The sequence below is a fragment of the Elephas maximus genome, chromosome 12 (genome assembly GCF_024166365.1).
Source record: "Elephas maximus indicus isolate mEleMax1 chromosome 12, mEleMax1 primary haplotype, whole genome shotgun sequence".
In the NCBI taxonomy this organism is placed as follows: Eukaryota; Metazoa; Chordata; class Mammalia; order Proboscidea; family Elephantidae; genus Elephas; species Elephas maximus.
The window spans coordinates 102,828,888-102,856,124 of NC_064830.1; the positions used below are offsets into that span (position 1 = coordinate 102,828,888).

The 27,237-nt window shown below is 56.1% G+C and overlaps 3 protein-coding genes across 4 annotated transcripts; 1 reads left to right on the top strand and 2 right to left on the bottom strand.

The window, feature by feature from the left end:
- LOC126087547 (basic proline-rich protein-like) lies at positions 1-5,541 on the bottom strand. Its single transcript, XM_049905072.1, has 6 exons — positions 5,506-5,541; positions 1,403-1,591; positions 686-1,257; positions 494-578; positions 318-404; positions 1-51 (listed from the first exon to the last, which is right to left on the bottom strand). The coding sequence occupies exons 1-6, from the start codon at positions 5,539-5,541 to the stop codon at positions 1-3; spliced, it is 1,020 nt and encodes a 339-aa protein (XP_049761029.1).
- On the top strand, positions 863-14,538 carry ARPC1B (actin related protein 2/3 complex subunit 1B). The gene is made up of 10 exons (XM_049903544.1): positions 863-959; positions 7,541-7,614; positions 8,529-8,633; positions 9,127-9,349; positions 10,238-10,345; positions 11,399-11,605; positions 11,701-11,776; positions 12,694-12,899; positions 13,874-13,964; positions 14,244-14,538. Exons 2-10 carry the CDS (start codon positions 7,551-7,553, stop codon positions 14,280-14,282), a joined length of 1,119 nt encoding a protein of 372 aa, XP_049759501.1. The 5' UTR covers positions 863-959; positions 7,541-7,550; the 3' UTR covers positions 14,283-14,538.
- Positions 14,539-15,520: 982 nt separating this feature from the next.
- On the bottom strand, positions 15,521-25,550 carry PDAP1 (PDGFA associated protein 1). 2 transcript variants are annotated; one of them, XM_049903546.1, is made up of 6 exons: positions 25,386-25,549; positions 22,627-22,718; positions 21,249-21,359; positions 19,269-19,390; positions 16,939-17,090; positions 15,521-15,764 (listed from the first exon to the last, which is right to left on the bottom strand). In XM_049903546.1, exons 1-6 carry the CDS (start codon positions 25,396-25,398, stop codon positions 15,706-15,708), a joined length of 549 nt encoding a protein of 182 aa, XP_049759503.1. In that variant the 5' UTR covers positions 25,399-25,549; the 3' UTR covers positions 15,521-15,705. The 2 variants fall into 2 exon arrangements, with proteins under 2 accessions (XP_049759503.1, XP_049759502.1); XM_049903545.1 differs by lacking the exon at positions 15,521-15,764 and having other exon boundaries at positions 15,771-17,090; positions 25,386-25,550.
- Positions 25,551-27,237: the final 1,687 nt, after the last annotated feature.

Here is a 27,237-nt window from a genome sequence, read left to right on the forward strand (position 1 = left end):
CTACTGTGTGCTCACTGTGCAGGTGCGCACCATCAGCTGCTGCCTGGCTGCCTGGGGTGAGATGGGCCCGAGAGAGATGCCTGAGGAGGTGCAACCTAGCAGGGTTTTCGCCAAGGTCTCCTCCATCTGCCTGGCCTCCTGACCACTGATGAGGCAGGGGGTGGGGATGGGAAGACCCCTGGGGACCACCTGATCCAAGACCAAATTTATGTGCCTGCAAGGACAGCCCCCCCTCACCTACTTAAAAGAGTGAAGCACGTTGCTGTGCAAGAAGTTAGAATTGTAATCAGAGGGAGGAGGGGGAGGCTGGCGCGCACCCCTGCCCGGGCCAGCACCCCGGTTTGCGGTGGTTTGTGGTGAGGACAACGGACTGGGAGGGCTGCCGGGGGCTGTCGTGGCCACACCTGCGGGGCCAGCACCCGCAAAGGGATCACCACACAGAGAAGGGATGTCCCCTCCCCAGGCTGGGCGCCGAGGCCTGCAGACACCCTACAGGCTGCTCGGTCACTAGTGAGGGCTCGAGGAGCCCGCCGTCCGGGCTCGGCGGCCGCGGCTCTGGGTTCCCTGCGCGGTCCTCCCTGGGGGATCCGGAGGCGTGCGCCCTGCCCAGTTCCCCCACCGCCCCAGGTTCCCGCCCTGCTGCTACTCAGGCCACCACCCTCTCTCCCAGCCTCAGTTTCCCCACCATAACGGGGAGGGGCGATCGCAGTCGGTTCTGGGCGCCTCGGGCCCCGACGCCACGGACGGAGCCGGCCCTGCGCTCCCGAACCGGGGGTGGGCGGGGCCGGGAGCTGTTGGTGACCTGGCCTCGCCCCTGGCCCCGCCCCCGCCCCTCCCAGTCCCACCGGCCCCCTCCCCCGGCCCGCCCCCGCCCACGAGGAAGTGGCTCCGGCTACGCGCGGGCCCAGAGCTGGCTCGGCGCGTCGACTGCCCAGAGTCCGCGGCCGGGGCGCCCGCAGGTGAGGGGCGCGGGGACCCAGGAAGGAGGGGGCGAGGGGGCGCCGCCTGGAGAGGGGGCTGGGAGCGGGGGCAAGGAGCCTCCAGGAGGCGAGGGGCGCGGAGGTGTCGCCTGGAGGTCAGCAGGCAAGGGGCCGGGAGAGAGGGTGTCGGGGAGCCGCCCAGAGGTGACGGGAAGGAGGGGCTCTCGGAGAGGAGAGGTTCGCGGAACCCCGGAGAGTGAGGGGCAGGGGATGGGGGCGAGGAGCCCGCTGCAGGCAGGGGCGCAGGGGTTTCGCCTGGAGGTGAGGGGGCTCGGGGCTAAGGGAGAGGGGGTCTGGAGAGCGCCCAGGGGTGACCGGGCGTAGGGGCTCCTGGAGGGGAGCGGCGCGGGGCCGGGGCGGGGGCGCGCAGGGCTCCCCGACCCGACGAGGCACGGATCCCCGGCTCCCGGGCCCCCAGTTACTTGGGGCCGGGCGGGCCCACGCCCAGCCACTTCCCCTCCATCCTCGAGCCTTCCGGGTCGCTCGGCCGGGAAATGAGCTGGCGCCCCCGCCCCGTCTGAGGCCCCCAGCCGCCTCCACCCCTGAGGGGTCCCGCCGCAGGCCGGCCCTTCTAAACGAATCGAGCGGTCGCTCCCTTCCCGGGGCTGGGGCTGGGGCAGGGCGAATGGGACCAGACTGGTGGCAGTAATAGTAACAATGACTAAAGGCTAAAGCTGCCCCCAGGCTCCGCCTGCCTCGCGTGCAGGGCGGTTCACTGGTTAAAAGCGCCCATCAGAAGGCCCGGGGACATAGGTGAGTGTGCCAGCTCCTTCCTCAACTGGCTAATGACTTTGACAAGAAACCTAACCTCCTTGGGCCTCAACTTTCCTTATCTGGAAAATGGACATTCAAGTTGTGAGGTTAAATGCAACAATGTGTGTAAAATCCTGAGCCAGACACAGAGTAGGAACGTGTGCCATTATTAATGTTGTTGCCATGACAAGGTCTGCCCTTGTGAACCCGACCTCCCGAATTTGGGGTGAGAGTTCCAGCTAGGTGGCCTTGAGCAAATCATTGCTTTTTCTCACTGAGCCCAAGTTTCCTTTGTACAGAATGAAAGTTTAGGGGGAAAAAATCACTTCTCAAGCTTGCTTTAGGGGGTAAAAGAATGGATGTTGAAAGTCCTGGGTAAACTCTGAAAGTCCCTGACAAATGCCAGTAAAGTCACTTTATTACATGTGACTTGGTACATAATCTTTTCTGATAGTTGAATAGCATCCCAACTTGTTAATATCACAAATCACTCTTTCCGTAGTTGTCATCTGGATTTTTCCACCCTGTCACCGTTATAAAGAACATTATTAGGAATGTGTTTGCTTTAAAAAAAAAAAAAAAAACCTTACTGGCTGTATTTTAGCACCAGAATGGATTAATGCAACCAAACCACGTTAACAGTTTTTAAGTTTTGGTTAATGTTATTCTGTCCTGTTTGTTATCACTCAGTTGTTAAATTGAGGGTCATCACACTGCTCTTCAGAAAAACTGAAGTGACAATTTCCCCACAGCCCTACCAGCACTAAGTTTTATGTGTTTTTGATTTTTGTTTTATTTGGATTGCTGTAACCGGTGCTTTATGGTGCCTTATGAATGTTTTCGTTTGCGTTTCTTGACTTTGCCTGGTTCGTAGGACTTCCAGTGCAGAGCTGGGGAGGAGGAGTTGGCTGGTCTGTGTGGTGTGGAGATGGCTGCTCCACACCCGGCTCCTGCACACAACAGGAAGTTGAGTAAGTGCTTAGCACTAGCAAAAGGGTTTACTGGCAGTTCTCTCTGAGCGCTGAGCTGGGCGGGGACTTCCCCAGCTCTGGTAGAGCCCAGATGCTTGCTCCAGGCAGCTAGCTCCTGCTTGGTTTAGCTTCAAATACAGCCAAATGTCTGGATTCAGAGAAGCCTGGCAAAGCCAAGGATCCAGAGCCTATGCTTTGCTCAGCCCAGCCTTTTCTGGCTAAAGATGTGGAGAAAGCATAAACTGAGTGCACCCAGCCAGCAGGGAGAGCGCCAGGATTTGAACCCAACAGTGTAAGGAGGGAAGGGCGTCCTCCCTGGCTGGGCAGCCCGAGCCTTTGCCTAGTTTGCTGTAGAGGGGAGCTGGATCCTTCCTCTGAATCTGCTGAAGGGACCCTGTAGTCTGGAGGCTTCCAAGGTTTTTTGACCATGGACCCAATCCTGATCATTTGTATCAGGAAAAGATTTGAACACAGACACCCCAATAAATATTTACAAAATCCTTACAGAACATCCCCAAGACAGACGTGAAAAAAAAGAGTGTGATATATTCATTCAGCCACATTCAGTAAATCTTTATGGAGCCCCTGCTATGTGCTAGGCACTCTAAATGGTGCTGGGCTACACTGGTGAACAAAATACAAATACCCCTGCCCTCCTGGAACTTATATTTAAGTGTAACCAAAAAGATAAACAAGCCAACCAAACCTGTTGCCAGCAAGTTGATTCCGACTCATAGCGACCCTTTAGGACAGAGTAGAATTACCCCCATAGGGTTTCCAAGGACTAGCTGGTGGATTCAAACTGCCATCCACCTTTTGGTTAGCAGCTGAGCTCTTAGGCACTGTGCCACTAAGGCTTCCGGGGCAGAATGGTGGTCCAAACCAGGCTGCTTCCCCAGGTCTGATCACACAGAACAATCCCATGGTCCTGGAGTCAGGAGGCTGGAGTCCCAGTCATTCCTGGCCCTGCTGCAGAGGCCACGGTGGCCTGGAGAAGCTGCTCACCTCTCTGCTTCCCCTCTGCCCCTCCTCAGCATTTGTAAGATATGGAGATTGGGGGAGTTATCTCTGAGGCCCTGCTGGTTTCAGTTGCTTTACAGAAGTTAAGAAAAAGGGGAAATGAATCTTCCTCTCTCCCCACCCCTTCACCCTTCTCCCCTGCGCCCTTTAAGGAGTTTCAGTGGACTAGGAAGTATTTCTTTCTGAATTCATGCTAAAGTGTGATTGGCTGATAGGCATGGGTCTCAACCTCCTCCTGCCTGTCACACTGCATTTGGCCATCTGTACCAGTCCTCCTCCCCCCACCTGAGAACGTTTAGGTCTGGGAAAGTGGCAGTCAGGGCTTCCCAAGTCCCCTGAGCTGCCATTACCTGGTGGCACGTGAGGACTGCTGTCCTTGGCAGGCCCAGCCTCTTTGTCTTCACAGCCCAGCACTCTGGAACATCATGAGAACAACATAGTGTGCCCCATGGCTGGCTACTCTTATGCCTGGGGACAGTTGATGCTGGGAAGTCAGGTTCTGCCAACCAGCTCAGGGCCCAGAGTTCCGGCTCCGGGGGGCCCCAGGCTATACCAAAGTCTTCTTCCTTCTGGACCACCTGGGGCTGAGGGGAGAGGTCTCAGCTGGCGTCCAGGAGCCAAGAAGTGTCTGGGCTGGGGCCTGGAAATGGGCTTCGGGCTCAGTGCTGCCCCTACCCCACTGGCGACCCGGGGAAACGGGACGGGGTGGACGAGCAAAGTGCAGCGGTCAGATGGGTCTGGCGCATGCCACTCCTGAGAAATGAACCAGCTCAAGTTAAGCTCGACTATTGCTGGCACAGTCCAGGCGTACCGGAAGTGGTTAGGGGAACCCCCAGCAGGCTACTGATCGGGGCCCCTGGCTGAGACAGCGCTTCCGGGGCCTTCGCTTTACAAAAAAAGACCTTTTAAGGAGAAAGGCTCAGAGAGGAAGTCATGGCAGGAGCAGTGTGCCGTGTGTGTGCAAGGTGGGACACGGATGTGCATGTGGAAACGGTATCCGTGTGTGTGTGTGCATGGCCAACACACATGTACGTGTGGGAGCATTGTGCATGTATGTGTGCAAGGCCAAATGTGTGGGAACATCAGCGTGCTTATGTGTGTGCCAGGCTGAACGTGCACATGCGGACTGGGTGCAGGCTATGTATGCTTGTGTGTGCTTTCTTTCTTGGCAAATGTACACCCTGCTCAGCGCCCTGTTCTAGGCACTGGGGAAACAGGCTTGGTCCCTGCCCCATACATGCACATATGTCTGTGTGCACACGCATGTATGTGTGTCTGTGGGGGAATTAACTTCCCCAGACTTCCTGCTGGAAGTGGAAGCAGGTGATTTGCATCTGCGGTGAGCAGGGCCCACCAGGCAGTGAGCTCTATGGCGTGAAATCAGGCCATGCAAGGTTTCTGGTGTGACCTCAGGTCAGCTGATTACTGAGCCCCAGCTTTCTCGGCTGCACAATGGGCCAAACTGCAGCCCTGGCCAAGGCCACTCTGTCCCTCCCCCGGGCCTGGGCCCAGCTCAGGCCATGCTGTGCTGCTCCTCCCAGTAGGGGCCTGCATGGAACCGTGATGAGGGAGGAGACAGACCCCAGGGTTCCCATAGGGCCCCCCATGCTAGCTATGCGGGTGAGCTCAGCCTGATCAGGCAGCCCTGCTGAGGGGAGTGTGGTGGGCTGCCTGCTAGAGCGGGGCAGTGACAGGGCAGCACCAGCTTCTAGTGTTCAGGGCTCTGGGTCCTGGTTGCCCCCCGCCCCCGCCGCCGCCGCCAAGTCAGTTCTCCCCCCTACCTGATGGCCCTGTGACTGAGCAGGTGGCTCTGTCATGCTGGTTATCTGCAGCTGACCTGGAGCATTTGCCTCCAGGCCCAGGGCTGCTGATATGTGCGGCCTCTGAGTGCCCTGGGCTTCTGTGACAAAGCACCACAGAGTAGGGGGCTTATAAATACAGAATGCATTCTCTGACTGTCTGGAGACTAGACGTCTGAAAGGGTGTCAACAGGCTGTGTTCGAGGGGAAAATCCTTGTCTCTCCCAGCTTCTGGTAGCCCCAGGTATTCCTTCGCTTGTAGATGACATAGCTCCTTGTCACATGGCCATCTTCCCTTTGTGTCTCTCTTAGAAGGACACCACCACTCAGATGGGAATCAGGTCCTACTCCAGTGTGACTTCATTTTAATTTAACTGATAACAACTTCAAAGACCTTGTTTCCAAACAGGAGCCCTGGTGGCACAGTTGTTAAAAGCTGCTAACCAAAATGTCAATAGTTCGAATCCACCACCAGCCATTCCTTGGAAACCCTGGCCTATAGGGTCACTACTGAGTTGGAATCGACTTGACGACAACGGGTATTTTTCCAAACGAGGTCATGTTCATGAATACTAGGGGTTAGGACTTCAACGTGCCCTTTTTGCAGAACACAGTTCAGTCCATAACAAGGAGCTTACTATTGAGCCTAGCCAGTAAGAAGCATTCAAGAAATGTTACATGGTATTTTTTTTTTATATGTTTTTATAATTGAGAATTTATTTACTCTTCTGAGTGGTAGTGGCAGTAAAGAAATTTGCTCACCAGATATTTACGGGGCATTTGGTCAATGGGGATAGAGACGTGAACAAGACAGATAAAAAAGTCTGCTTCCTCAGGCTTACTGTATTCCAGCAGAGGGAGAAGGGGAACAGGCAAAAATAAGTCCACTGTAATACAGTAAAACCTTCAAAGCCGGCAGCTCTGAGGTGGAAACCCGTCAGAGGAGGAAAATAAGTATTTTCCACTAAAGCAAATGATAAAAAAGGGATAAGACTGCCAAAGGCAGAAAACTTGCCAGACCCAGGAGAACAAGGCAGTCCCATCGCGTTCCAGCTCTTACAGGTCCCACTCTGCACATCAGGTGGTAATTGCCTGTGGGAATACTGAGGTGGGCGGTGGCTGCAGTTTCGTGTCAGGTGGTCAGGGAAGGCTTCGCCGAGAAGGTGGCTTTTGAGCACAGACCTGAATGACAGCAGCGAGAGCTGTGCAGTCCCTGGGGAAGAGCACTGCTGGCCCAGGGAGCGGCCGTGCGAAGGCCTGAGGCAGGAGCCTGTGTGTCTTCTAAACATAAATCTCGGCCTAGTGCTAGGCCTGGAATGAGAGCGGCCATTTCATGAACACCTACATGGGGCCACCCCAGCGGCTTCTTGAAGACCTCCACCCTCAGGCTGGATCCAGTCCTGGGCACCTTGGCCCCAGGGGCAACAAGTGGGTCTTCAAGACTGAGAATCAGATATGTCTGTGTGTCCACCTGTCTCTTCACGCACAGGTCCCCGCAAACCCACTGCCTCCCCTCCCACCTCACCCCATCTCAGCATGGGGGTGAGATGGAAAGACCAGGGCTCCAGGAGCAGTATTGTGTGCTGGGCACCCTTCTAGGTGGCTTACAGGAATTGGTTCGTCTAATCCTATAAAGGGACTTTATTCACTCACGAGGAAACTGAGGCATGGATGAACGATGTGAATATCTGGCTCACAATCCCGGCCACACCTCATCACCTCACTCATGGGAGCACCCTCACCCCTCCAGGTCCAGTCTGTTGTTCCCTGAAGCCTCAGAGACATCCTGTGGGAGCAGCTTTTTTATGAGGAGGGAAACTGAGGCCCCAGGAGGGAACAACATGCCAGGCCACGGTCCACGGAGAGAGTGGACAGGACTGAGCTGGCCCTGCCACCCTCCCTGCAAACTGCTGACCCTTCTCTGAAACCGAGGGGCTTTCTGGTGTGGAGCAGGGGTCGGCCAGGCCTACCCTCCACAGGGTCAGGCTGACTGGGACTCCCGTTCTCTTGGGCACAGGAGGAGCGCCATGGCCTACCACAGCTTCCTGGTGGAGCCCATCAGCTGCCATGCCTGGAACAAGGACCGTTCCCGTGAGTGCCTGCTGGGCCGTGGGGGCGGGTGGGAGGCAGGCTTGGGCACCCTGGAAGAAGTAGGCACCTCCTGGGTGCACTGCCTGTGGGTTAGAGCAGCCGGGAGTCCCATCTACAGAGCTGCAGCCTCCGGGCTGGCCCTGTGTGCAGGGTCAGCAGGGTGCCCAGACGCATGGACTTCATGAGGGGCTGACCATCCCTCCTCTCCCTCGCTTAGGAGAGTACTCCCTGAGTGTTCATGGAGGGAGTGAATGGACACCCTGGGGGCAAGCAGGGCCAGCTGACCAGGCCTTGCAGGGGAAGGAGCAGCAGGTGCTGAAGGGTAGAGGTGTGAGGTCAGCCCTGCCGCTGCTCTCTGGGCTCCCAGGCTAGTAGGGGGCCAGCAGGAAATGAAGACATAAACACTTAGTGCTAGGTAGCAATGTGAGCTATGAAAAAGAAACCAAGAAACCATGCAAGGTGATGGAGGAGGCACTGTCTTAGGGAATGCCCTTATGGGAGGTGACATTCGCAGAGACAGAAAGGAGGCAAGGGCAGGAGCCGTGCAGGAGGTGTGGTCTGGCAGGCAGAGGCCCTTAGGTGGGTGTGCCTGGGTCAGCAGTGGCTGGAGTTCGGGGACACGGGGGAGTAGGAGGTGGGAGTGGAGTGAGGAGAGGGCCGATGGGAGAGCAGTAGCCGGGCAGCTGCCCACCTAGGTGGGGAATGAGTAGAGGTCCCAGTGGGCAGGAGATTGCTGTGGGGGCATCAGAGGCCAGCGGGGATCAGAAAGGGGACCCAGCAGAGCCTGAGAGGCTTCAGGGGGCTCCTCCAAGGCAGAGGCGGAACACTTAGTGGTGAAGGACAAGGAGCTGCCCAGGTGGGCCGTGGGGGAGTGTGGGGCCCCGGGCATGCATTCCTGAGCCCCTCTCCTGCAGAGATCGCCATCTGCCCCAACAACCACGAGGTGCACATCTATGAGAAGAGCGGGGCCAAGTGGGTCAAGGTGCATGAGCTGAAGGAGCACAACGGGCAGGTGACAGGTGAGTCAGGCTGGCTGGGAGCACCCTGCTGAAGGAGGGCTGGCTGGGGCCATCTACCCACTCACCGTATTAAGCAGGATGGTTTGTGTTGCAAGTAACACAACCCTGATTCAAACAGGCTTCAGTTACAAAGGGAATGTGTTGGTTCATGTGACTGAAAATCTCAGAGGTGTGTGGGCTTCAGAGGAGAAGATCCAACAGCTTTACCAAGGACCTGTTTTTTTTCTGTCTCTTGGTTTTGCCTTCTAGCATGTTTGGCGATGGCTTGGGAGAGCTTTCACCCCCCCAATAAGCTCAAGTAGCACCCCCTAGAGTGACTCCAGTAAACACTGAACCTGAGTAAAAAAACGTGCTTGCTGTGCAGATTGCGGCCTCTGAGCCCCTCCCACACGGCCACGGTAGAGCTTTGAATGAGGATCCTGTTACTTGCAACCCAAACCATCCTACTCAATACAGCAGCTTCAGGCTAGTGTCCCCCTCCCTCCTGCTGCAGGCATCGACTGGGCCCCCGAGAGTAACCGCATCGTGACCTGCGGCACAGACCGCAACGCCTATGTGTGGACACTGAAGGGCCACGTGTGGAAGCCCACACTGGTCATCCTGAGGATCAACCGGGCCGCCCGCTGTGTGCGATGGGCCCCCCGGGAAAACAAGTTTGCTGTGGGCAGCGGCTCCCGGGTCATCTCCGTCTGCTACTTCGAGCAGGAGAATGACTGGTGGGTGCCTGGGCTGGACAGAGCCGGGCCGGGAGGGACCAGGCTGGCCGAGCTCAGGACTGCAGACCAAGATGAGGAGAGGCCAGAGTGGCCCCAGAAAGCAGTGGCTGGGCGTTGGGACCTTTGTCACATGTCTCTGGGGAGGTCTGTCCTCTCTAGGCCTTGTAAGTTGAGGGGCTCCACAGTCCCTGGGCGGCCCCAGTCCAGGGCTGCCTCTGCAGGGCATCTGCCAAGCTCTGCACACACTGGCCCCACAACCCCATGGACTGGGGCAGCTTTGTCCCCACTTTATGCATGAGTAAACTAAGGCCAAGGTAAAGTCACTCACTGCCCAAAGCATCCATCTGACTCCAGGGCTCCACTCACAAGCTCCCAGCAGCTCAGTCTTCTCCCATGTCCCTGAGGGCAGAGACCACCGACTGGATTCTGAGACCTGAGTTTGAATCCAGCATGACCAGTTAGGAACTATGTGACTTAGTCACTGGTGACTTCGTTTGCTGAGTTGTCGTGAGGTTTAAAGGAGGCAACCAGGAAACCAGTTGTCGCCAGGTTAACATGTATGTTGGAGTAGAACTGTGCTCCATAGGTTTTCAATAGCTGATTTGTCAGAAGGAGATTGCCAGGCTTTTCTTCCAAGGCACCTCTGGGTGGCCTTGAACCTCCAGCCTCTCAGTGAGCAGCCAAATGCATTAACCATGTGTACCTTCCTGGGACACCAAGGCAGACAAAGGGACCCAGCACATCATGGGCCTGAACCAGGGCTGTGAGTGCCCGGGGGCCTACCCTGAGGGACATGGGTGATCTGTAGGGCCCTTGGGGGCCCTGGGGTGTTGAGGCCCATGGATGCCCCCCTGTGTCTCTCCGCCCCTGTCTGTCTGCTGTCTGCAGGTGGGTGTGTAAACACATCAAGAAGCCCATTCGCTCCACCGTCCTCAGCCTGGACTGGCACCCCAACAATGTGCTCCTGGCTGCTGGCTCCTGTGACTTCAAGTGCCGGTGAGGCCACCAGGCAGAGTGGGGTGCTGACATAAACACGGGAGCCCCGTGACTGGAGGGTGGGGGGAAAGCCCAGTCCTGAGAGCCCCAAGTCCTGCCTCCCGGACCAGATCTGCTGCAGGGTAACTGGGGCCTCAGTCCAGTGTCCTGTGAGCTTTTGCTGTGGAAAGGACTATCCTCGTGTCCTGCCTCCCTCCCGTGGGAGTAGAGTCTTAGCAGGATGTATCCCTTTTCACATCTTAATGTCAGATAGTTTCCTTCCAGGCCCTCTTCTCCTGCCTTGTTAGAATCCCTACCCCTTCAGTTTCCTGTGTGAAGGGAAATGAATGCGTGTGCTATTTCATACTAAAGTATGAATGACTACTCACTGGAACGCAGAGTCCCCAATTGCCGTTTAGCATTATTCACCTGGGCCTGGCACCCATGAATCTCCCTTGGCTATCAAACTCTAAGCCTTCAAGCTATAGCTGCAGGCAGATGGCCCCCCTGGGTCTCTGGATCTCCACCTGGGAAATGGGGCTGTAACCAGCACTGGCAACCCCCTCAAAGGCCCTGGGCACAGTGAGGAAAATGTCCTCTGCTGATCTCTTGGGGCTTTGATGGTGGGCGGGGTGGTGGCTGGAGGAGTGTGGAGGAGGGCGTATGTCACAGTGAGGGGTGTGGAGGGGAGTGCTGGCAGGGTCAGGCAGGATTGGTTCATGATGGAGAGTGGGAGGGAGAAGAGGCGTCCTAGAGGCTTGCTATGGAAGGCAGAGGCCAGCATGATGGGGACCTGGCACCCCTTGGGGGCCATGCTGGCTGTCAATGGTCAGCCCTCAGATTAGGTCCCCACGGGCCCTAGGAGTTGCCAGGACTTTGAGCAGGGAGACCTCCTAGCCCGACCCCTTGCACAAAGGGGACAGAGGCCCAGACCTGTCCAAGCACTGACACAGGTCATGGCAGTCCCAGGTCTGGAACCATGGACTCTTAGACCAGTGATTTGTGGCCAGTCTGAGCAGGAGGCCTCCTTCTCAGACTTCTCAGTAACTCCCCCTATTTTGCTGCTCTTGGCAGGATCTTCTCAGCCTACATCAAGGAGGTGGAGGAGCGACCGGCACCCACACCGTGGGGCTCCAAGATGCCCTTTGGGGAGCTGATGTTCGAGTCCAGCAGTAGCTGCGGCTGGGTGCACGGTGTCTGCTTCTCAGCCAGCGGGAGTCGTGTGGCCTGGGTCAGCCATGACAGCACCGTGTGTCTGGCCAATGCTGAGAAGAAGATGGCGTAAGTAGAGGCCATCCAGGTTGACGGGGGAAGGAGGGTACCAAGGCAGAGTGGGAAGAGGGGCAGAGTGTGGCTGACATTTCTCTCCCAATCAGTGTCGCAACCCTGGCCTCTGAAACACTGCCTCTGCTGGCCGTTACCTTCATCACAGAGAACAGTCTGGTGGCAGCGGTAAGGATGCAGGGACTGGGAGAGGCGGCATCCAGTTAGAGCAGGGTTCCCTGCAAGCCCAAAAGATGCTCATCCAGCTCTCCACGGGTTCCTCCCTCTCCTCTTTTCCTTCCAGCCATCCACCCGTGTCTGTATTTGCACTGGTCAGGATAGGTCAGGTTTGCTGCAGTAACAAAAACCCCAATCTCGGTGGTTAACACACTAAGGATTCCTTTCCTGCTTACATTTTATGTCCAGCGGAGGTGTTGCGAGGGGGCTCTTCTCAGTTTAGATGGCAGTTTTGTCTCCAACATGCCACCCCAAATGCCATGACAGGGAGGTGTTCACTCGTGCCCTGGATCCTGATATTCCTACTTAAACTTTATTGGTCAATGCAGATGACGTGGCCACACCTAACTCTGAGGGTGAGGGTGGGGAGGGTGCAGTTCTACCCTTCCACTCTGTGCCCAGAAAGGGGACCTGGAAATTCTGGGTGAGCACCACCAGTGACTGCCCTCCCTTCCCCCTGCTCACTATCTGCTGTGTCCATTTTCACCAGTCAGCAAACATAAATGGAGGGTGTCTCTTCTAGAACAGGTGGAACCAGGTGGGCAGGACACAAAGGTGCCTGGGCCCCCAGGAGAATTCCAAACAAACTTTCCTCCTTCCTCAACTAGACGCTGATCTTGCTGCGGGAGGGGGCAGCCCCTAGATGCAGTCTTTGGTGTCCACCCCCAACATCCAGCCCTTGTTATACATCTGGGGTCGGGGGCTCTCCCTCTCTGCGGCCCGGGTCCCTGAGCTGCATCGGGACTCCTGGGAGCCCCACCGCAGTCCCGCATCCATCCCCTCGGCGCCGCACCCCCTCGGCCTCCGTTTCCCCGTGGGGAATGGTGGCGCTGCGCCTGCGCTCCAACGGCACGCCCACCTCGCCGCAGGGCCACGACTGTTTTCCGGTACTGTTCACCTACGACGGTGCCGCGGGGACGCTGAGCTTCGGGGGGAGGCTGGACGTGCCCAAGCAGAGCTCGCAACGCGGCATGACGGCCCGCGAGCGCTTCCAGAACCTCGACAAGAAGGCGAGCTCGGAGGGCGGCGCGTCCTCGGGCTCCGGGCTCGACTCGCTGCACAAGAACAGCGTCAGGTGAGGCGGGGCCGGGGGTGGGCGGGGCCGTGCTCGACTCGCAGTACAAGAACGGCGTGGGGGTGGGCGGGGCCGTGCTCGACGCGCGGCACAGGAACGGCGTCGGGAGGCGGGGCCGTGGGGTGGGCGGGGCCTTGCTCGACTCGCAGTACAAGAACGGCGTCGGGGAGGCGGGGCCGCGGGGGTGGGCGGGGCCGTGGCCGACTCGCAGTGCAGGAACGGCGTCGGGGAGGCGGGGCCGCGGGGGTGGGCGGGGCCGTGGCCGACTCGCAGTTCAAGAACAGCGTCGGGGGGGCGGGGCCAGGCTCCACTCTCCCCGCAGAATAGGGCGGGGCCTGGGAGGGGCGGGGCCCGGAGAGGCAGGGACCCGACCTGGGAGCGGGAGTGATCTCTCGGTTGCATAAAAACATCCTTAGGTGGTGGTAGAGCAGTCAGCTTTGTAATTAGGAGACCAATGTGTGAGAAGTGCCGGGCAGGGCCTGCGGTCCTAGGGCGTGGCCAGACTGAGCAGCGAGCTCCCCGTGGCGGGGCCCGGGCGCTCGAGGGTCTCGTTGCAGCCTCGTGAGGACCCCGGCTGGGGCGGGGTCCATCACGCAGTGAATCAGAGGGAAAAGTGTGCCAAGACTGGTACTTTTCCGTGGCCCCCAGCCCAATGTCGTCTTCAGAGTAAAATTCAGACGCTTGGTCGGAGTTCAAGGCCCTTCAGAACTAGCTCCTGCATCCTCCCATTTTCTGGGTCACTGCACAGTCCCCGGACACACTGTCCTCCTTGGCGCTCCTGCTCAGGCCTTTATGGGCCCTCTTCCTGGAGCCCTCAGCCCTTCTCACACCACTGCTCACCCCCAAGAAGTCTCTAAAGCCTGTCCTGAGGCCTTGCCAGCCCACCTCCCAGGCTCTTCCTGGTGGGGCACCCTCATCTCATTGGGTGCTCCAGGAGGGCAGCCTGGGTAGGTGACCCTCTATCCTCTTTGCAGCCAAATCTCGGTGCTCACCGGGGGGAAGGCCAAGTGCTCCCAGTTCTGCACGACGGGCATGGACGGTGGGATGAGCATCTGGGATGTGAAGGTGAGGCCCACAGGGCTCCCCGCAGGCCCTCAAGGTCCACCCTGGATCGCCCTGCCCTTCACTTCTGCAGGAGGAATGGGGAACAGGGGGCCTGGGTCTGGGTCCTGGCTTTGCTGCTGGTTGTCAAGTGGCCTTGATGCTCTCTGGGACACCTCCCTTTAGGGTTGGGACTCAAACCCAGGTCCAGGTTCTGTGTCCTTTGCTAGGCCAGGTCCCTGGGGGTGGGCTGTCTATAGGACAGCTGAGACCAGCCTGTCCCCTCTGCCTGTCTCCTTCCAGAGCTTGGAGTCAGCTTTGAAGGACCTCAAGATCAAATGACCCGTGGAGTATGCTACTCTCATCCCGGCTGCTGGAGAAGGGGAGATGAGGCTAAGGGTCGCTTTGCTGAATGTTCCTAGGGTGCCAGCACCCAGCACCCACGGGGCTGCTCCCTCAGGAATGGGGGTGGGGGGACTTTTCTTACCTATTGAAGGAACATGTGCCTTTTTCTTAGAGAAATGTAAAAAACGCCCCCGAATCACTATGCTGGTCATGAACTGCTTCAGAATACAGAGATAATAAACATGTAACTGCAGACACGTTTGTCTGTGTTTGGGAGGAGGGATTGGTTTTTGCATGAGCATAGGTGGCCACTTGCCAACAAAACTGATCCTCAAGTCTGAGGGCTAAACTCATTTTCCAGGGGCGGTAAGGATGAGGTGAGGTAATGGCTCAGGTATCATCAGCCACTGGGATGCTTCCTCCTACCACTCAAGTCCTGAGGTCGTCCCCAAGGGGAAGGCAGCTGCTTGGGCACCCAAAGGATAGGAAGAAGGGAACCCTGCTGTGGGCCATGCACAGGTCTGTGGCACTTCTGGCCCCGGGTCCCTACTTGGTAAAAGCAGCGAGGGGCTGGCTCTGGTACTGAGGTCTCTTTCAGCAAGCTTCTCAGTGTCACCGGACCCCTGAACTAGGCATGCGCCCAGAACCTTGTCAGGCAGGCCTGCCTGAAGAATGACACCATGCCCTGCTGGGTGATAACGGCCCAGGCATAGGGGGCCCAAAGATGATCCTGAGGCAAGGATTACGATAACGTCAACTTTAATCTGCCAAATATACAAGTTGAATTTGTGGAGCGTGTTCTGCCTGGGTGCCGCACAGTAAAGAGGTTTCTTGAAATGACTGATGGGCAGGGTTAAAAATGGGCCCTGGCCAGGTGGGTGGGAAGGGGGCAAGAAAGGGCAGAGAGTCTCAGTTGGGGCTGGCCAGGGACGAGCCGGGACCCTCAGGGGCCCAGGGCACGGGCTCCCAGAGGACAGCCGCTCTTGTGAGTGAGCAGCCAGGCAATACAGACTGGGGCTGGTTGTCACAAACTGGTCAGCCACCCTGGGTGCAACCGCCCACTAACGTCCAACCTACCGGAGGAATGGCAGCTCTTCTCACCCCACCTCCCACATACCCACCAAGGGCTCCGAATTCTAAAAACAGCAAACGTTCAAATGGTTACATATGAAATGCTCTCCTGCATCCTTGTCTCAAAGATAGCAGCCGCTCCCTCCCCCCAGACCCTCCCACCCACCATCCCCCCAAACGATTTCTGTGCCAAGATGCAGAGGAGGCCCCAGGCCACAGTGGGGGCTCCCAGCCACGAGGGGCTGCTGCAGCGGCGCCAGGGCACAGGGCGGGCTGCACGCAGAGGTGCTGGCAGAGGTCCTGGCAGCACGGCCCGGCCCCCGGTATCTCCTCTCCCCTGCGGCCAACTTTACTTGTTCAGGGAGAGCGATTGCATTCGTTTTCCTGACAAAGTCGCATCATCTTTTGCTGAGGGGTGGGAAGGGGAGGGAAGGGAAGGAGAGGAGTTAAAACCAAACCAAACCACCCCTACACGCGCTCAGACCCCCAGAGCCACGGAGCTTTAGTTTGCTTGGCCTCAGGAAACATTCTGTGCAATGGCTCGGCTGGCAGAGGAGGCCAAGACTCCAGGGACGCCCTGGGATCTAGGCGTCCAGACTTTCCTGACATGTTTGTGTGGCTGCCACAAACTTATTGGCAGCTGCCCTTCCACAAAGGCCCACTGACCCACAATCCACCAGATAAATGGAAACTCTTTCTTGGCCCACCTCCCAGGCAGAACCCCATAATCCCCACCTCTCCCACAGGTTCTGACATCTAAAATCAACACCTTCAAATGGCTGCAGGTGAAATCCTTTCCTCCTTGGGGCTTGTGAAGCAGAGCATGTTATCCCCCGCATGGGAGCTGGGATAAACATGGAACCTCTGGGGCAGCGGAAATGCCCCTGGGCAACTGAGCTCCCATTTCTGGGCCTGTTGCCTCAAACCAGTAAGGAGTCAGGACAGCAGGATCACTAGGGTTCTCCTCGCTCTGACTGTGGAGAGGATTCCATGAGGCTGGGATTCATGGAACGTTGTGAGTTGATCCCTCCTATATAAACTATACCAACTTGCCATAACCAACCTGGACCTAGGGGGAAGCCCCCCACTACCTCCCGTTGGCATGAAGGCAGAGCATGGGGAAAGGGGCACCTGGACCAGACTGTACCCAGCCCACCCCACCCACCAGGCCCCTTCAACAGACTGGTGATCCTAGGCAGCACTCCATGCTTCACAAGGCACCAGAGACCTCAGTTGAACTTTCTAGCCTTGAAGGTCTGTACTGGGTGCATGAGCCTCTGAGGCTTCTCTCTGCCAGTGACCACTGTTGACAGTGCTCTGCTAAGGTTCAAAACCACCTTGCGCTCCATGTCGCTTCAGACCCTCCTAGCACTCTGGGAGATGGCAGGCAGGAATGCCCAAGCCCACCTGACAGAACCACGAGAAGGTGCCATCTGATCACGCTACTCCTCACACAGTCCCGTTTACAGACAGGACACTGAGGCTGGACTTGGTGGCTTGCTGGGAACCGTGTCCATCAGTCAGCAACCCGTCTGTGCCTCTCCCGAGCAGTCATCCGTCTCGCCTGCAGCCCAGAACTTACCTTTCCTCTCCTCTTCTTTCTTCCTGGCAGCTTCCTCCCGCTGTTTCCGGATGATCGCCAGCCGGGCGAGGTCAGCCTTGGCCTGCTCGGTCTTCCCAGCTAAATGCATTTTCATGTATCGCTCTTTTGCTTTCTGCTTCTCGATTTCTTCTCTGTTTGGGTAAAATGGTGTCAAAGGGAACATCTTCCCCACCATTTAGCGGAGCTGGACGTGGGAGCCAGAACAAAGGCCAAGGACTCAGGCTTAGGGCCAAAGTGGGGAGGGCCCTGGCTTGTATGTGCCCTCTGTGTGATGGACACTCACCAGGCAAGCAGTGGAAGAGCTGGAACCTGCGCACATGTGTGCCTAAGGGGAGGGGCTGAATGGTGCACTCAATGTCCTCAGATGGAAGACATGGGTGGGGAGGTGAGCTTGGCACCTGTGACCTTCAGAGCCTTAGCCTGTAAGAGGACGATGTCTGGCTTGGGGGATGACATTCAGAGTTTTCATGACTAGGTCCTGATGTCCATGGTGAGAAAGGGGGACCAAGACAAGCGAACTACATATCCACAGAAGATGGCCAGGAGAACAAAGGCACTAGACACCACATTCCATAAGGAAGAAAAAACGGTGCAGGTGGCCCCAAGCCATGGTTAAGGACCATGATCGGAATACTGACACATCTAATCTCAGATTAGAATGGTGTGGGACTGGGCAGCATTTCATTCTGTTGTATATAAGGTTGTTATGAATCACAACCGACTCAATGGCACGCAACAACAACAGTTATCTCAGGTCAATGCGACATGGCCATTCTCAGCCAGAGAAGCTCCCATATACAAGAGGCTGCCTCCCAAGGGGGTGGGGCCCCATCAGTGGGGCTGTGGGAACAAAAGCCAGACTGGCCCAGGGCGAAGGTGTCAGCGATTGAACACCACTAGGCAAGGGAAGTGGTGAGGCAAATCCATCGCTCTCTAAGGAGCTCTTTGCAAGCCTGAGATTCTGAACTGGAGTGGGTGCCCTGCATGGTATGAGACAGGAAGGTTCCACCTCCATGGGTTTCTGAAGGGCCAAGTGCTGGAACAGAGTAGGAGCCCTGCCTGGACACACAGAGGCCTCTGCAAGACACAGCTAGGGCACAAGGACAAACAAGGCATGTAAGCCTGCCTAAGGGAGAAAGCATAGCCACCAGGGTATGGGATGAGAAGATGTGCTGCCGGGGAGACGCAGGACAAGCCATGTGCTAAAGATGAGAAGACAACACTCGTCAGCCCAGCAGATCCTCCCAGGGAGGGAGGTCCAGAGTCAGGTGGTGCTGGTCTGGTCCTCAGAGCTCCAAGCCCAGGAGACCACGGAGGCATGTGGAACTATGAGCGAGGCTGCCCGGAGGCTCTGCAGATCCCAGTGAAGACTAGAGTGCCAGGCACGGTACTGGCCTTGACAGCTATTGTCCTGGCAACCCTAAAGGACAGGGTACCAACAGGATCCCTCTTTACTGGTGAGGACACTAAGACCTAGAAAGGCAGTGACTTGTCCACAGCAGCACAGCGGCTAAGTGGCAGAGTTTGGTGTCACTAGAGCCCTTCTGCTCGGGGAAGGCCAGCACCAGCCCAGGCCGTTGGGGTTCTGGGGGCTCAATCCCAAAAGGGAAGCTACTGAAGGAGCAGATGGCTCCTTAGCAGCCTCCACTCATTCCCCAAGCTCACAGGCCTTCCCCATGGGGTTTTCAGACAGCTCCCTTGGTGCCACGGTGTAGTCGGGACAGCACAGTTGGGAAGTGGATTTAAAACCTAGCAGTCCAGCCAGAAGAGAAACCCGGCTGCTCTCCCCAGCACCTTCAGCCCCTTGTCAGGCCCCTAATAGCCATCAGGTTAGGTCACTACCTGTCAAGGACGACTGTGAGCAGGCACATGGTCTCATTCTCACACAACCTATGAGAAGGGACTTGCAGCTCTATTTTCACACGGGACTCAGAGAGAGCTGGGACAGCCAACTGGGGCTGCCTTCTGGACAGCACAGACCCCAGTCCCTGTGGCCACGGCAGTATAGATGGACGCAGGTCAGGAATGGTCAGCCCAGGCTGGAGCAGGGGTGCTCTGGAAGAAGGGACCGTAGGCCAACCCACTGTGTCCCTGGGCCAGCTACTCCAAGTGCAAAGCTCAGGTCTTAATCTTCTATTTTCCCTGACTTCACGTTCCTGTTGGTGAATTTTTTAGGGGGAGAGGAGGAAAGAAGCTGCTGTAGGGGCTTTGGGTAACAAGATGAAACAAATGAACACCACAGCTAGAGCCCTCACCTAGCCTCTGGGAACCGCAGAGCCCAGGTCACGGGCCCACCCAGCAGACGTTACCGTTCTCTCCTCGAAAGCTCCTTCGGCCCGTCCAGATCCAGTTGTGTGACCTTTTTGGTTGTCTGTGCCACCCGGTTGGGGTTCTCGATGTCGATGAGCCCTTCCACACCTTTGCGCTTTTGCTAGGATCGGATAAGATGGTGGCCGTTGGAGAAGTGTAGGTCCTGCAGAGCCCCCAGGGCCACTCTCTCCCACCATCCCACCAGGATGGGAACACACTTTCGCGCCATGCCCTACCCAGCAGGATGCTGGACCTGGGCCTCACAGAGGGGACAACACTTAGGTGCAGGGACCCCAAGTACAGTGCGGATGTGGTGTGTGTGATGGGAGCCCGGCCCATGCCTGGCCCAGCAGCGGGGGTTATGAGCCCAGCTTTGGAGACGACAGAGTGGAGGCTCAAGGATAATTATCCTGGCAAAGGCCAACTAGGAAGTAAACGGCAGATGAGAGGCAAACCCAAGCCCCATTCATAAGCTCTCAGCCAGGGTGCTTTTCCCCAAAGGTATTTTCCATGGGATTCCGTACCTATTTCAAGCACCTGCTGGATCCCAGGGATGGGTGGGCCAAGGGCGTGTGTCCTCATGACCAATTCCAATCCCCACCCATCTCCACTGATGAGAAGAGGGAAACGCCAACTTGAGATTGAGCCATCGGATCCATAGCCCACATGGGTTTCCAGAGACGCCCAGGAAGCTGGTGCCCATACCTCCTGCCCTCTCCCCCCTCCCCCCGCCCAGGGGAAGTTCAGGAGGGAATGAGAACACAAATTCTTAACAGCTGGCAGGTTTGGTCAACGTTTTGGGCCCTGCCAGCCCTAGCTTCCCCCTTTAAGCGACCACAGAGACACTTCCAAACACCAATCAACCTGAGCACTCTACAGAGCACCAGATGCTGACCTCCAACGCAGCTCCATATTTATATCTCTCCACCGACCAGACACTGCAAACATGACCCATCTAGAACAGAGCTCAAGACTCACCCCTAAACCTGTTCCTTCCCACAATCCTAGGGACCACCCAATTCCTCTCTTCCCTGCAACTCCACACCCAACCTCAGCAAACCCCAACAAGTCTATCTCCAAAGATGTCTTGAATCTGTCCACTCATCTCCACTGCCACTGCCACCACCCCAGTCCACGCCACCACGTCTAGTCTGGATGACTGCTGCCATCTCCCTGTTCCTGTACTCAACGCCCTAGCACGCATCTCCAGAGAAGCCAAAGGGATCTTTTAAAAACAAATCAGCTGTCAACAATGACTTTAAAACAAAGATGGGAATGTAAGAGGGCAGGGAAACTAGAACAACCAGAATGGAACAGAACGACCACAATGGAAATAACGAGAATGTTTCCGCATCTTGAGAAATGTAACCAATGTCACTGAACAACACGTGTAGAAACTGTTGAATGGGAACCTAAACTACTGTACAAACCTTCACCGAAAACACAATAAAATACCATTTTTTAAAAAATCAGGCATCTCTCTCCCACTTCAAGGCCTCCACCAGCTGCATACTACACTAAAACTCAAACTCCTTCCACGGCCCTTGCCCACCTTTCTTCATCAGCAACACTCTACTCCATACCCACTAAGCCACAGCGCCACCGGCCCCTTTCTGTTCCCTGAACAGGCCAAGCTTACTCCTGCCCCCAGGGCCTTTGCACTTGCTGGTCTGGCTTACTTGACTGTTCTGCAAGCCCATTTCCATATGATTGCCTCCTTGTTTTTCAGATGTCAGCTTAAAAGTCACCTCCTATCAACACCACTTCTCCAAGCACCCTCTATCAGAACCCATTTTACTCGCATACTTACCACCACTAGAAATTATTCTGTGAGTTTATTTTATTGGCTATGTCCCCTGCTGCAATGTAAATCCTTAAGAGCAAGGACCTTGTCACATCTACTACTGGGTACGGTGATAACCAGGCACTTGAGAAATGTTCACTGAATGGATGAGTCCAGCCCCCATGGGAATAAATACCTGGTAGTCATCTTCATCCTCCTCACTTTCGTCTGAGTCTAGAGACTTCTTCTCCTTTTTGGGGTCACCTGCAGCCCCATCTCCACCCTCTTCTCCTTGTTCCTCTTCTTCCTGTTTTAGAAATGGACAACCTTGCAAAATCAAAAATGAAAAACAAACCCCCAAGACTCTGATCCCCACCACAACTACCCTCAAGACTGTGTACCTTGAGAAATCAAGCCACTGGAAGGCCGGGACCACATCTGACAAGAGTCCTGCTCTGCGACCCTGGCCCCAGGGGATGGACCAGGGGCCGAGGCAGTCTATTCACTCATTCCAGGCTTGGAGGCTGCTCAGTCTAGCAAGGCCCTCATGCAGCCAGCCTAGGTGAGGAGCTCCTCTCTGGGGCAGCACGACTCAGGCAAGTGGCTATTCCCTGCCCACTGCCCAGCCTGGCATGCATGCACCAAACTGTACTCACTCTCCCTGGGAAGTCCACTCACACTGCCACTGGCACCAGCCACCCCGACCTGCCCTCATAGACGCCCTGCTGCATGGGCTTCCCAGACAACACCCTGGCATGCCCTTTCCCTCCACCTGTCTTGCCTCCTCTCAAAGTCTCTTACAAAAACCTTCTGTCCTTCCTCTGATCTTCAGTGCCTCTGTTCAATTCTCCCTCCTTCCTGTCATTGCTGCCTCTGAGCACTTGCCCACATTCTCCTCCACAAGACCCACCCTGACCCCTCAGTAAGATGTGGCCCCTCCTCTCCATTTCTGGGGCATGAGCTGTGCCACTCATCTGGCCCTGCCCGTGTCACCTGTGCCCTTATTCAGGCATAGATCTAGTGAGTGGAGGGGACATGACCACCGGCAACGAAGGAAACATCCTGTGTCCTAGCGAAGGGCTGAAAAAAGTAGAGGGAACTACTACATCAGAGGGGCCAGTGGGCTGGCGAGGCTGCAGCAGTGAAAGAGGCCCAGAGGAGGTGCACCGAACAAGGTCTTGAGAAAAAAATAGCTCTTTGCCTGTGGGGACGTGGCAGGCAGTCCTGCGTGGCAGGAACAGGAAAGTGAGAGTGCTGGGAGCTCGAACCCCAGCGTGGCAGAGCCTGGAGGAGGGGGAGCCCCCAGAAGGCAGGAACTGTGTCCTTTTCTCTGTGTTCCCACCCAGAGCACAGGACTAAAAACCAATCCACTAGAGCACCACCTGCCAAGTGAACAAAGTTCTTTCTAGTTGGTCCAGTCAGAGGATGGCTCCCGAACTCTGTCGCTTGTTGTTCTGGGACTCCCGCCTGCTGCCCACTGCCCCTGGGATGGGTGGCCCTTGCCTGGTTGCTCTGGGGGCCAGAGGAAGGGCCACCCGGGACCACTGGCATGGCCTGGACAGAAATGTACTCACCCTGGCCTTCTGCTTCTCAGCCTGAAGCTGGGCGTCGATCTCCTCGGGGCTTGTATACTGCCTTGCCCGGCCTTTGTGGCCGCCCTTTCTTCCTGCGCGAGGATCAGCAGTTAGGAGGTGGAAGGGAGGCAGCTTCTGTGACTGCCCCAACCCCCAGAGGGATGCATCCTGCATGGGCTGCTCTTCTCACCTGCCCCTAGCCAAGTGCCACCCAATATCTCCACTTTCTCCTCCCCTATGTGTGCAAAGGGACACAAGAGCAATATGTGACCCTCCTGATGCACCACCAAACTATGCAGGATGTGGGTTTCCACAAATAAGACCCAAGGGGACAGCACTGGGGAGGGGGCACAGCACGGGGCGACCGGCTAAATCCCAACGTAGTGAGCTTTGATGCAATTGTTGAGAACGTGTAACATTTATGCACCCCACGCCACTATGGTGCTTTTTACTTGCTATGTTCTGTCACAGCCCTGGGCTCATTTGATCCTCAGTACAAATCTAGGGTGTAGGAGTAACTGCCGGTCCTGTTTGTTTTAGAAACCAAGAGATTTAAATGGCGCAGGACTAGGCAGCATTTCCTTCTGTTGTACATGGGGTCACCATGAGTCGGGGGCTGACGTGAGGCCAGCTAACAACAGCAAAAGTCTAAAAGCTAAAAACATGAGTAAGAATTTTAAGAGTATCAGTTTTACAGACTGACTGTCTTGAGCCAGGACACTAGACTGTCACCTGCCATAGCCATCAGCCAATTTTAGAGTAGGGCGGTACGTTCTCTGTGGGCCCCAGAGGATGCTGGATTCCCACCAGAGGACCTCTTCTGGAAACTGAGGCAAACCTGACTTCCAGTGAGCTCCTCACCCACAGCAAAGAATCTGTAATTAGCACAAGCTGCTCAGGCCTCCCCTGATTTCTTAAACAGCAGCTGCAGAGCCATAATTGGGCTGCTGCAGACCACATCACCCATTTTTAATGACTACCTGGCCTCCCAGAGGCGTCTTGGTCTATGCTCATGAAAGTCCTATTGTGAGATCAAGCTCGCCATTTAAAAAACAAAACAACAAAAAACCCCAACACCCTCTTAATGTTCCAGGCAATAGTAACTCCTCAAAACCGGTTACTACAGGTTCTCATCTGCACACCTGGCTTTGTGATAATGAGCTTGCTTTACAGTAACTTTTACAGAAATTCTTCGAGGTTTTAAAAATGCTTCCCAGTTAGCATAATGGAAACAAATCAGTCCTAGGTGCTTGGTGAATTTTATACTTTTTTTAAAAACACCTTCACGTTTTCTAGGATCCCTGGGTGGCACAACAGGTTTGCACTGACCACTAACCAAAAGGCTGGAGGTTTGAACCCAGCGAGCAGCACCAAGGAAAACAGGCCCAGAGATTTGGTTCTGTAAAGATTAGAGCCAAGAAAATCCTACAGGGCAGCTCTACTGCCATGCGGGGGTCGGAAATTGACTCATCAGTACCTTATAACAACAAAGCTTTTCACAGGCCAAAAGACCAAGCTACGAATTCCTATTAAACATTTTGTAATGATAACTTCCAATTCTGGCCCAAAGTATCCATTAAGTAGGACTCTGGATTGAAAGGACTGTTAGTGCCACTTTCACAGATGCTCATGCTGAGGAACGTGAAAGGTACACGGCTCCCCCAGCTCCAGAATAAATCAGTAAAGAAACAGATTTGAACAGACCCAGCTCTGTCAATCTCATTATCTCTGGAAGTAGAGTCAGAAGGTCACTTAGGTGTGAAAAAGCTCCAGGTAGATGTTCCTGGGCTGAGTGCACCGAGTGCATTTTAACCAACTTGACACATGAGCTGCCACTATTAACGGAACAGCTGTTCCCGGCCAGGAGCTAACCAGGCACTCCGTCTGTTCCATCATTTTCCGACTCCCACCCCGGCTCTGAGCAAAGAGCCACTACCCAGTGTTCCCGATGCGGAAAACAAGCTGTGTTCAAGGCCACAGAGTTAGACAGTGACGCCGCTGGGACTCCAGCCGGGGACTACTGACTCTCAGGGGAAAGAGGACGGAGGACCGTCTTCAACAAACCGAGTCACGGACTCTCTACCTTCTCGGCCTTACAAATAAAAATGCTTAGTATCTGTTGGGCCCTTAGCGGCTGCCAGGCATCCTGTCGAGAGCTCCGATTACCTGGCTAAAGCCTCGCGCGTCAGGCTTACGAGGCAGGTACAATTCTCATCCCCATGACAAGTGAGGAAACAGACACAGGGAGGTTAAGAGACTTGGCTCGAAGGCACACATGGAACCGCTACCGGAGAGAGGCGTCACAGTCAGGTCGGCCGGGCCCAAGAGCATCCCGTTAAGGCTCATTCGGCAAAGGCCCGGCCCGGCCGGAGCCCGAGAGGGCCGGCGTTTTACACGCGAGGCAGGCGGGCCCGGTCACAGGCGCGGGACGCGGTGACTCAGTCCCCGGCCAGCCTCGAAGCGAGAGAAAACTTCAGACGCCCTAGGCCTGGAGAAGCGCGCCCCGATCCAGCCTCGGTGCCGGGGAGAACCAGGGCCTCTGGGACCCCTGAGACCCCTGAAGGAGTGGCTCTAGGCCACCACGGTCCTCAGTTTCCACATCGGAACAATTGGGCGTCGAGGCCCAGCCCTGGCCCTCAGCCGACAAGGACGCCCGCCCTCTGCGCTGCTCTCCGAGACACATCGCGGGCTGAGGGGACAGTGGGACTGGGATTCTGGCCGCCCCTCAAGGCCCTCGGGACACGCGCTCCCGCTCTCACCTCCTTTAGGCATCGCGGCTCCGGCGGCTCCTGCGGCGGCGCCTCAGAACTGACACAGGAACCGGAAACTCCTCGGGCACGACTCTTTCCGCCCGGCCAAGTGCCCACCGCGCGCCGCCGCAGCCACCGTGAGGACCGGGGACCTCGGAGAGGCCCCCAGCAAGAAGAGGGGCTGTCCAGCACGCTGCCTGAATCTAGGCTCGCCAGCAAGCAGTCTGGCAACAGCGCCCCCGGCGGCCTCGCCAGGTAAGACGCGTGTTCCTGCCAGCCACCCCTCCCCGGAAAGGGAGGACGCAGGGTAACGGCGGCTCCGGAATTCTCTATAGGCAGCTCTGTGGACACCTAAGATGACGCAATCCCCACGCGAGGAGGGGCGGGGCTCCGCGAGGACCTCACCCCCAGAGATCACGTGAGAAGCGGAAGCAGGCAGCAAAGACGCGCTGGACGAAAGAGACGGCGTTTTCGGTGGGTGTTTGGGTGCCTTGGTAACGGTTTTAGCCAGAGGTTGGAGGTCTGCGCTGACCCAGAGTGCTATCTGAGCAACTGGACTGGGATGGGGTCGGGCCGCTTAATTGGGAGCCCGGAGTGAGTTTCCGGGAGAAGGCGGTGCCTTTGTTGTTTTGCGAGGGCATGGCAGATTTGTGGGCTTTCTTGCTGCTAGGCGTCTTTTCACGCCGTTTTCTTCGCCGGGGACTTGTTTCCTTTACATCTTGTTTATGCTTTTAATGTGTCTTTCGTTGCCTTACTTTCCTTGAACCTTATCTAAAGTCTTAATTACAGTATTTTCTCTCCCTTCTGAGCGTTCTTCCCCTCTCTTCTTCCTCGAGTGCTCCTAAGGGATGATGGTTTTTGCGCCTCCCGCCACTTTTTTTTGACCCGGTTACCTCGTACTTGCCCCGGGAGGCCGCCTCTGACTCCCAGGCTGGGCCAAAAAAAAAAAAACCAAGCCCGTTGTTGTCCAGTCGATTCCGACTTACAGCGACCGTATAGGACAGAGTAGAACTGCCCCATAGGGTTTCCAAGGTGCGGCTGATGGATTCGAGCTGCCAACCTTTTGGTTACAAGCCAGGCTCTTGATCACCGCGGGTAATAGGAAAATGATCCTTTTCTTATTACTGGCTGTATCTGTGCCCTCGCAGACCATCCTCTGTAGCTTCACACGGAGAAGAACAGTGTAAAGAGCACTGACCCTGCCAGTTTGCAGGTATGGGGCCCTGACTTTACCTGTTGGAGTTTGATTTCACTGGTGTAAGGTTGCTATGGAGAGTTCATGAGAGGAGGCGGACTGTGTGTCGCAGGCATCTTGGTAAACTCAGTCAACTGTCAGAAGGGAAGGACCGGGTGAATTTGGGGGATCTGTGTCAGTTGTGCTTAAAGGTTAGCAACAATTGGCCTGCATTCTCTTTGCCAGCTAGGAAATGCTGTGTGGTTTGAAAAGTGCTCTGCTCTTCAGCTTTGGACTGGTTTATTGCATGGACTGTCCATGACTCGTCTTTGGGTAGCTCGTTTGATAGACCTAAAAGGGATCACAGCAATCAGCTAATCCACTGCCTTCGTTTTACAGATGAGGAGACTGAGGACCAGAGAGGGAAAGTGACCTTCCCAGAGTCACAGCAAGTAAATGGTAGAGCTGAACAAGAACCCAAGCCTGTGACTGCAGAATCCAGAGGTGTTCCCAATATACTCTTAGAAAGTAGATCCTAAGGTGCTTTGGTTTTACAGCTGTTTCTTTCCCTCGTAAATATTCATTCTCCCACCTCCCCCAGTCTTAGCCCTTCTCACACTGCATTATAGTCATCCTTTCAGCTTTCTGTTGTGTCCCCTGCTAGAATGTCACCTTCTGGGGGCAGAA

What these genes read in the sequence shown, in the direction of transcription:
- ARPC1B (XM_049903544.1), top strand. Translation starts at nt 7,551, where the DNA reads ATGGCCTACCACAGCTTCCTGGTGGAGCCCATCAGCTGCCATGCCTGG. An exon ending in TCCTGTGACTTCAAGTGCCG is followed by an intron (nt 10,346 to 11,398) that starts GTGAGGCCACCA and finishes TGCTCTTGGCAG; the next exon opens with GATCTTCTCAGCCTACATCA. An exon ending in AATGCTGAGAAGAAGATGGC is followed by an intron (nt 11,606 to 11,700) that starts GTAAGTAGAGGC and finishes TCTCCCAATCAG; the next exon opens with TGTCGCAACCCTGGCCTCTG.
- LOC126087547 (XM_049905072.1), bottom strand. Translation starts at nt 5,541, where the DNA reads ATGACAGAGCCACCTGCTCAGTCACAGGGCCATCAG. An exon ending in GATCGCCCCTCCCCGTTATG is followed by an intron (nt 579 to 685) that starts GTGGGGAAACTG and finishes CGGATCCCCCAG; the next exon opens with GGAGGACCGCGCAGGGAACC. An exon ending in GGGTGCTGGCCCGGGCAGGG is followed by an intron (nt 52 to 317) that starts GTGCGCGCCAGC and finishes ATCTCACCCCAG; the next exon opens with GCAGCCAGGCAGCAGCTGAT.
- PDAP1 (XM_049903545.1), bottom strand. An exon ending in CTGAGAAGCAGAAGGCCAGG is followed by an intron (nt 21,360 to 22,626) that starts GTGAGTACATTT and finishes TTTCTAAAACAG; the next exon opens with GAAGAAGAGGAACAAGGAGA. An exon ending in GAGCTTTCGAGGAGAGAACG is followed by an intron (nt 17,091 to 19,268) that starts GTAACGTCTGCT and finishes TTACCCAAACAG; the next exon opens with AGAAGAAATCGAGAAGCAGA.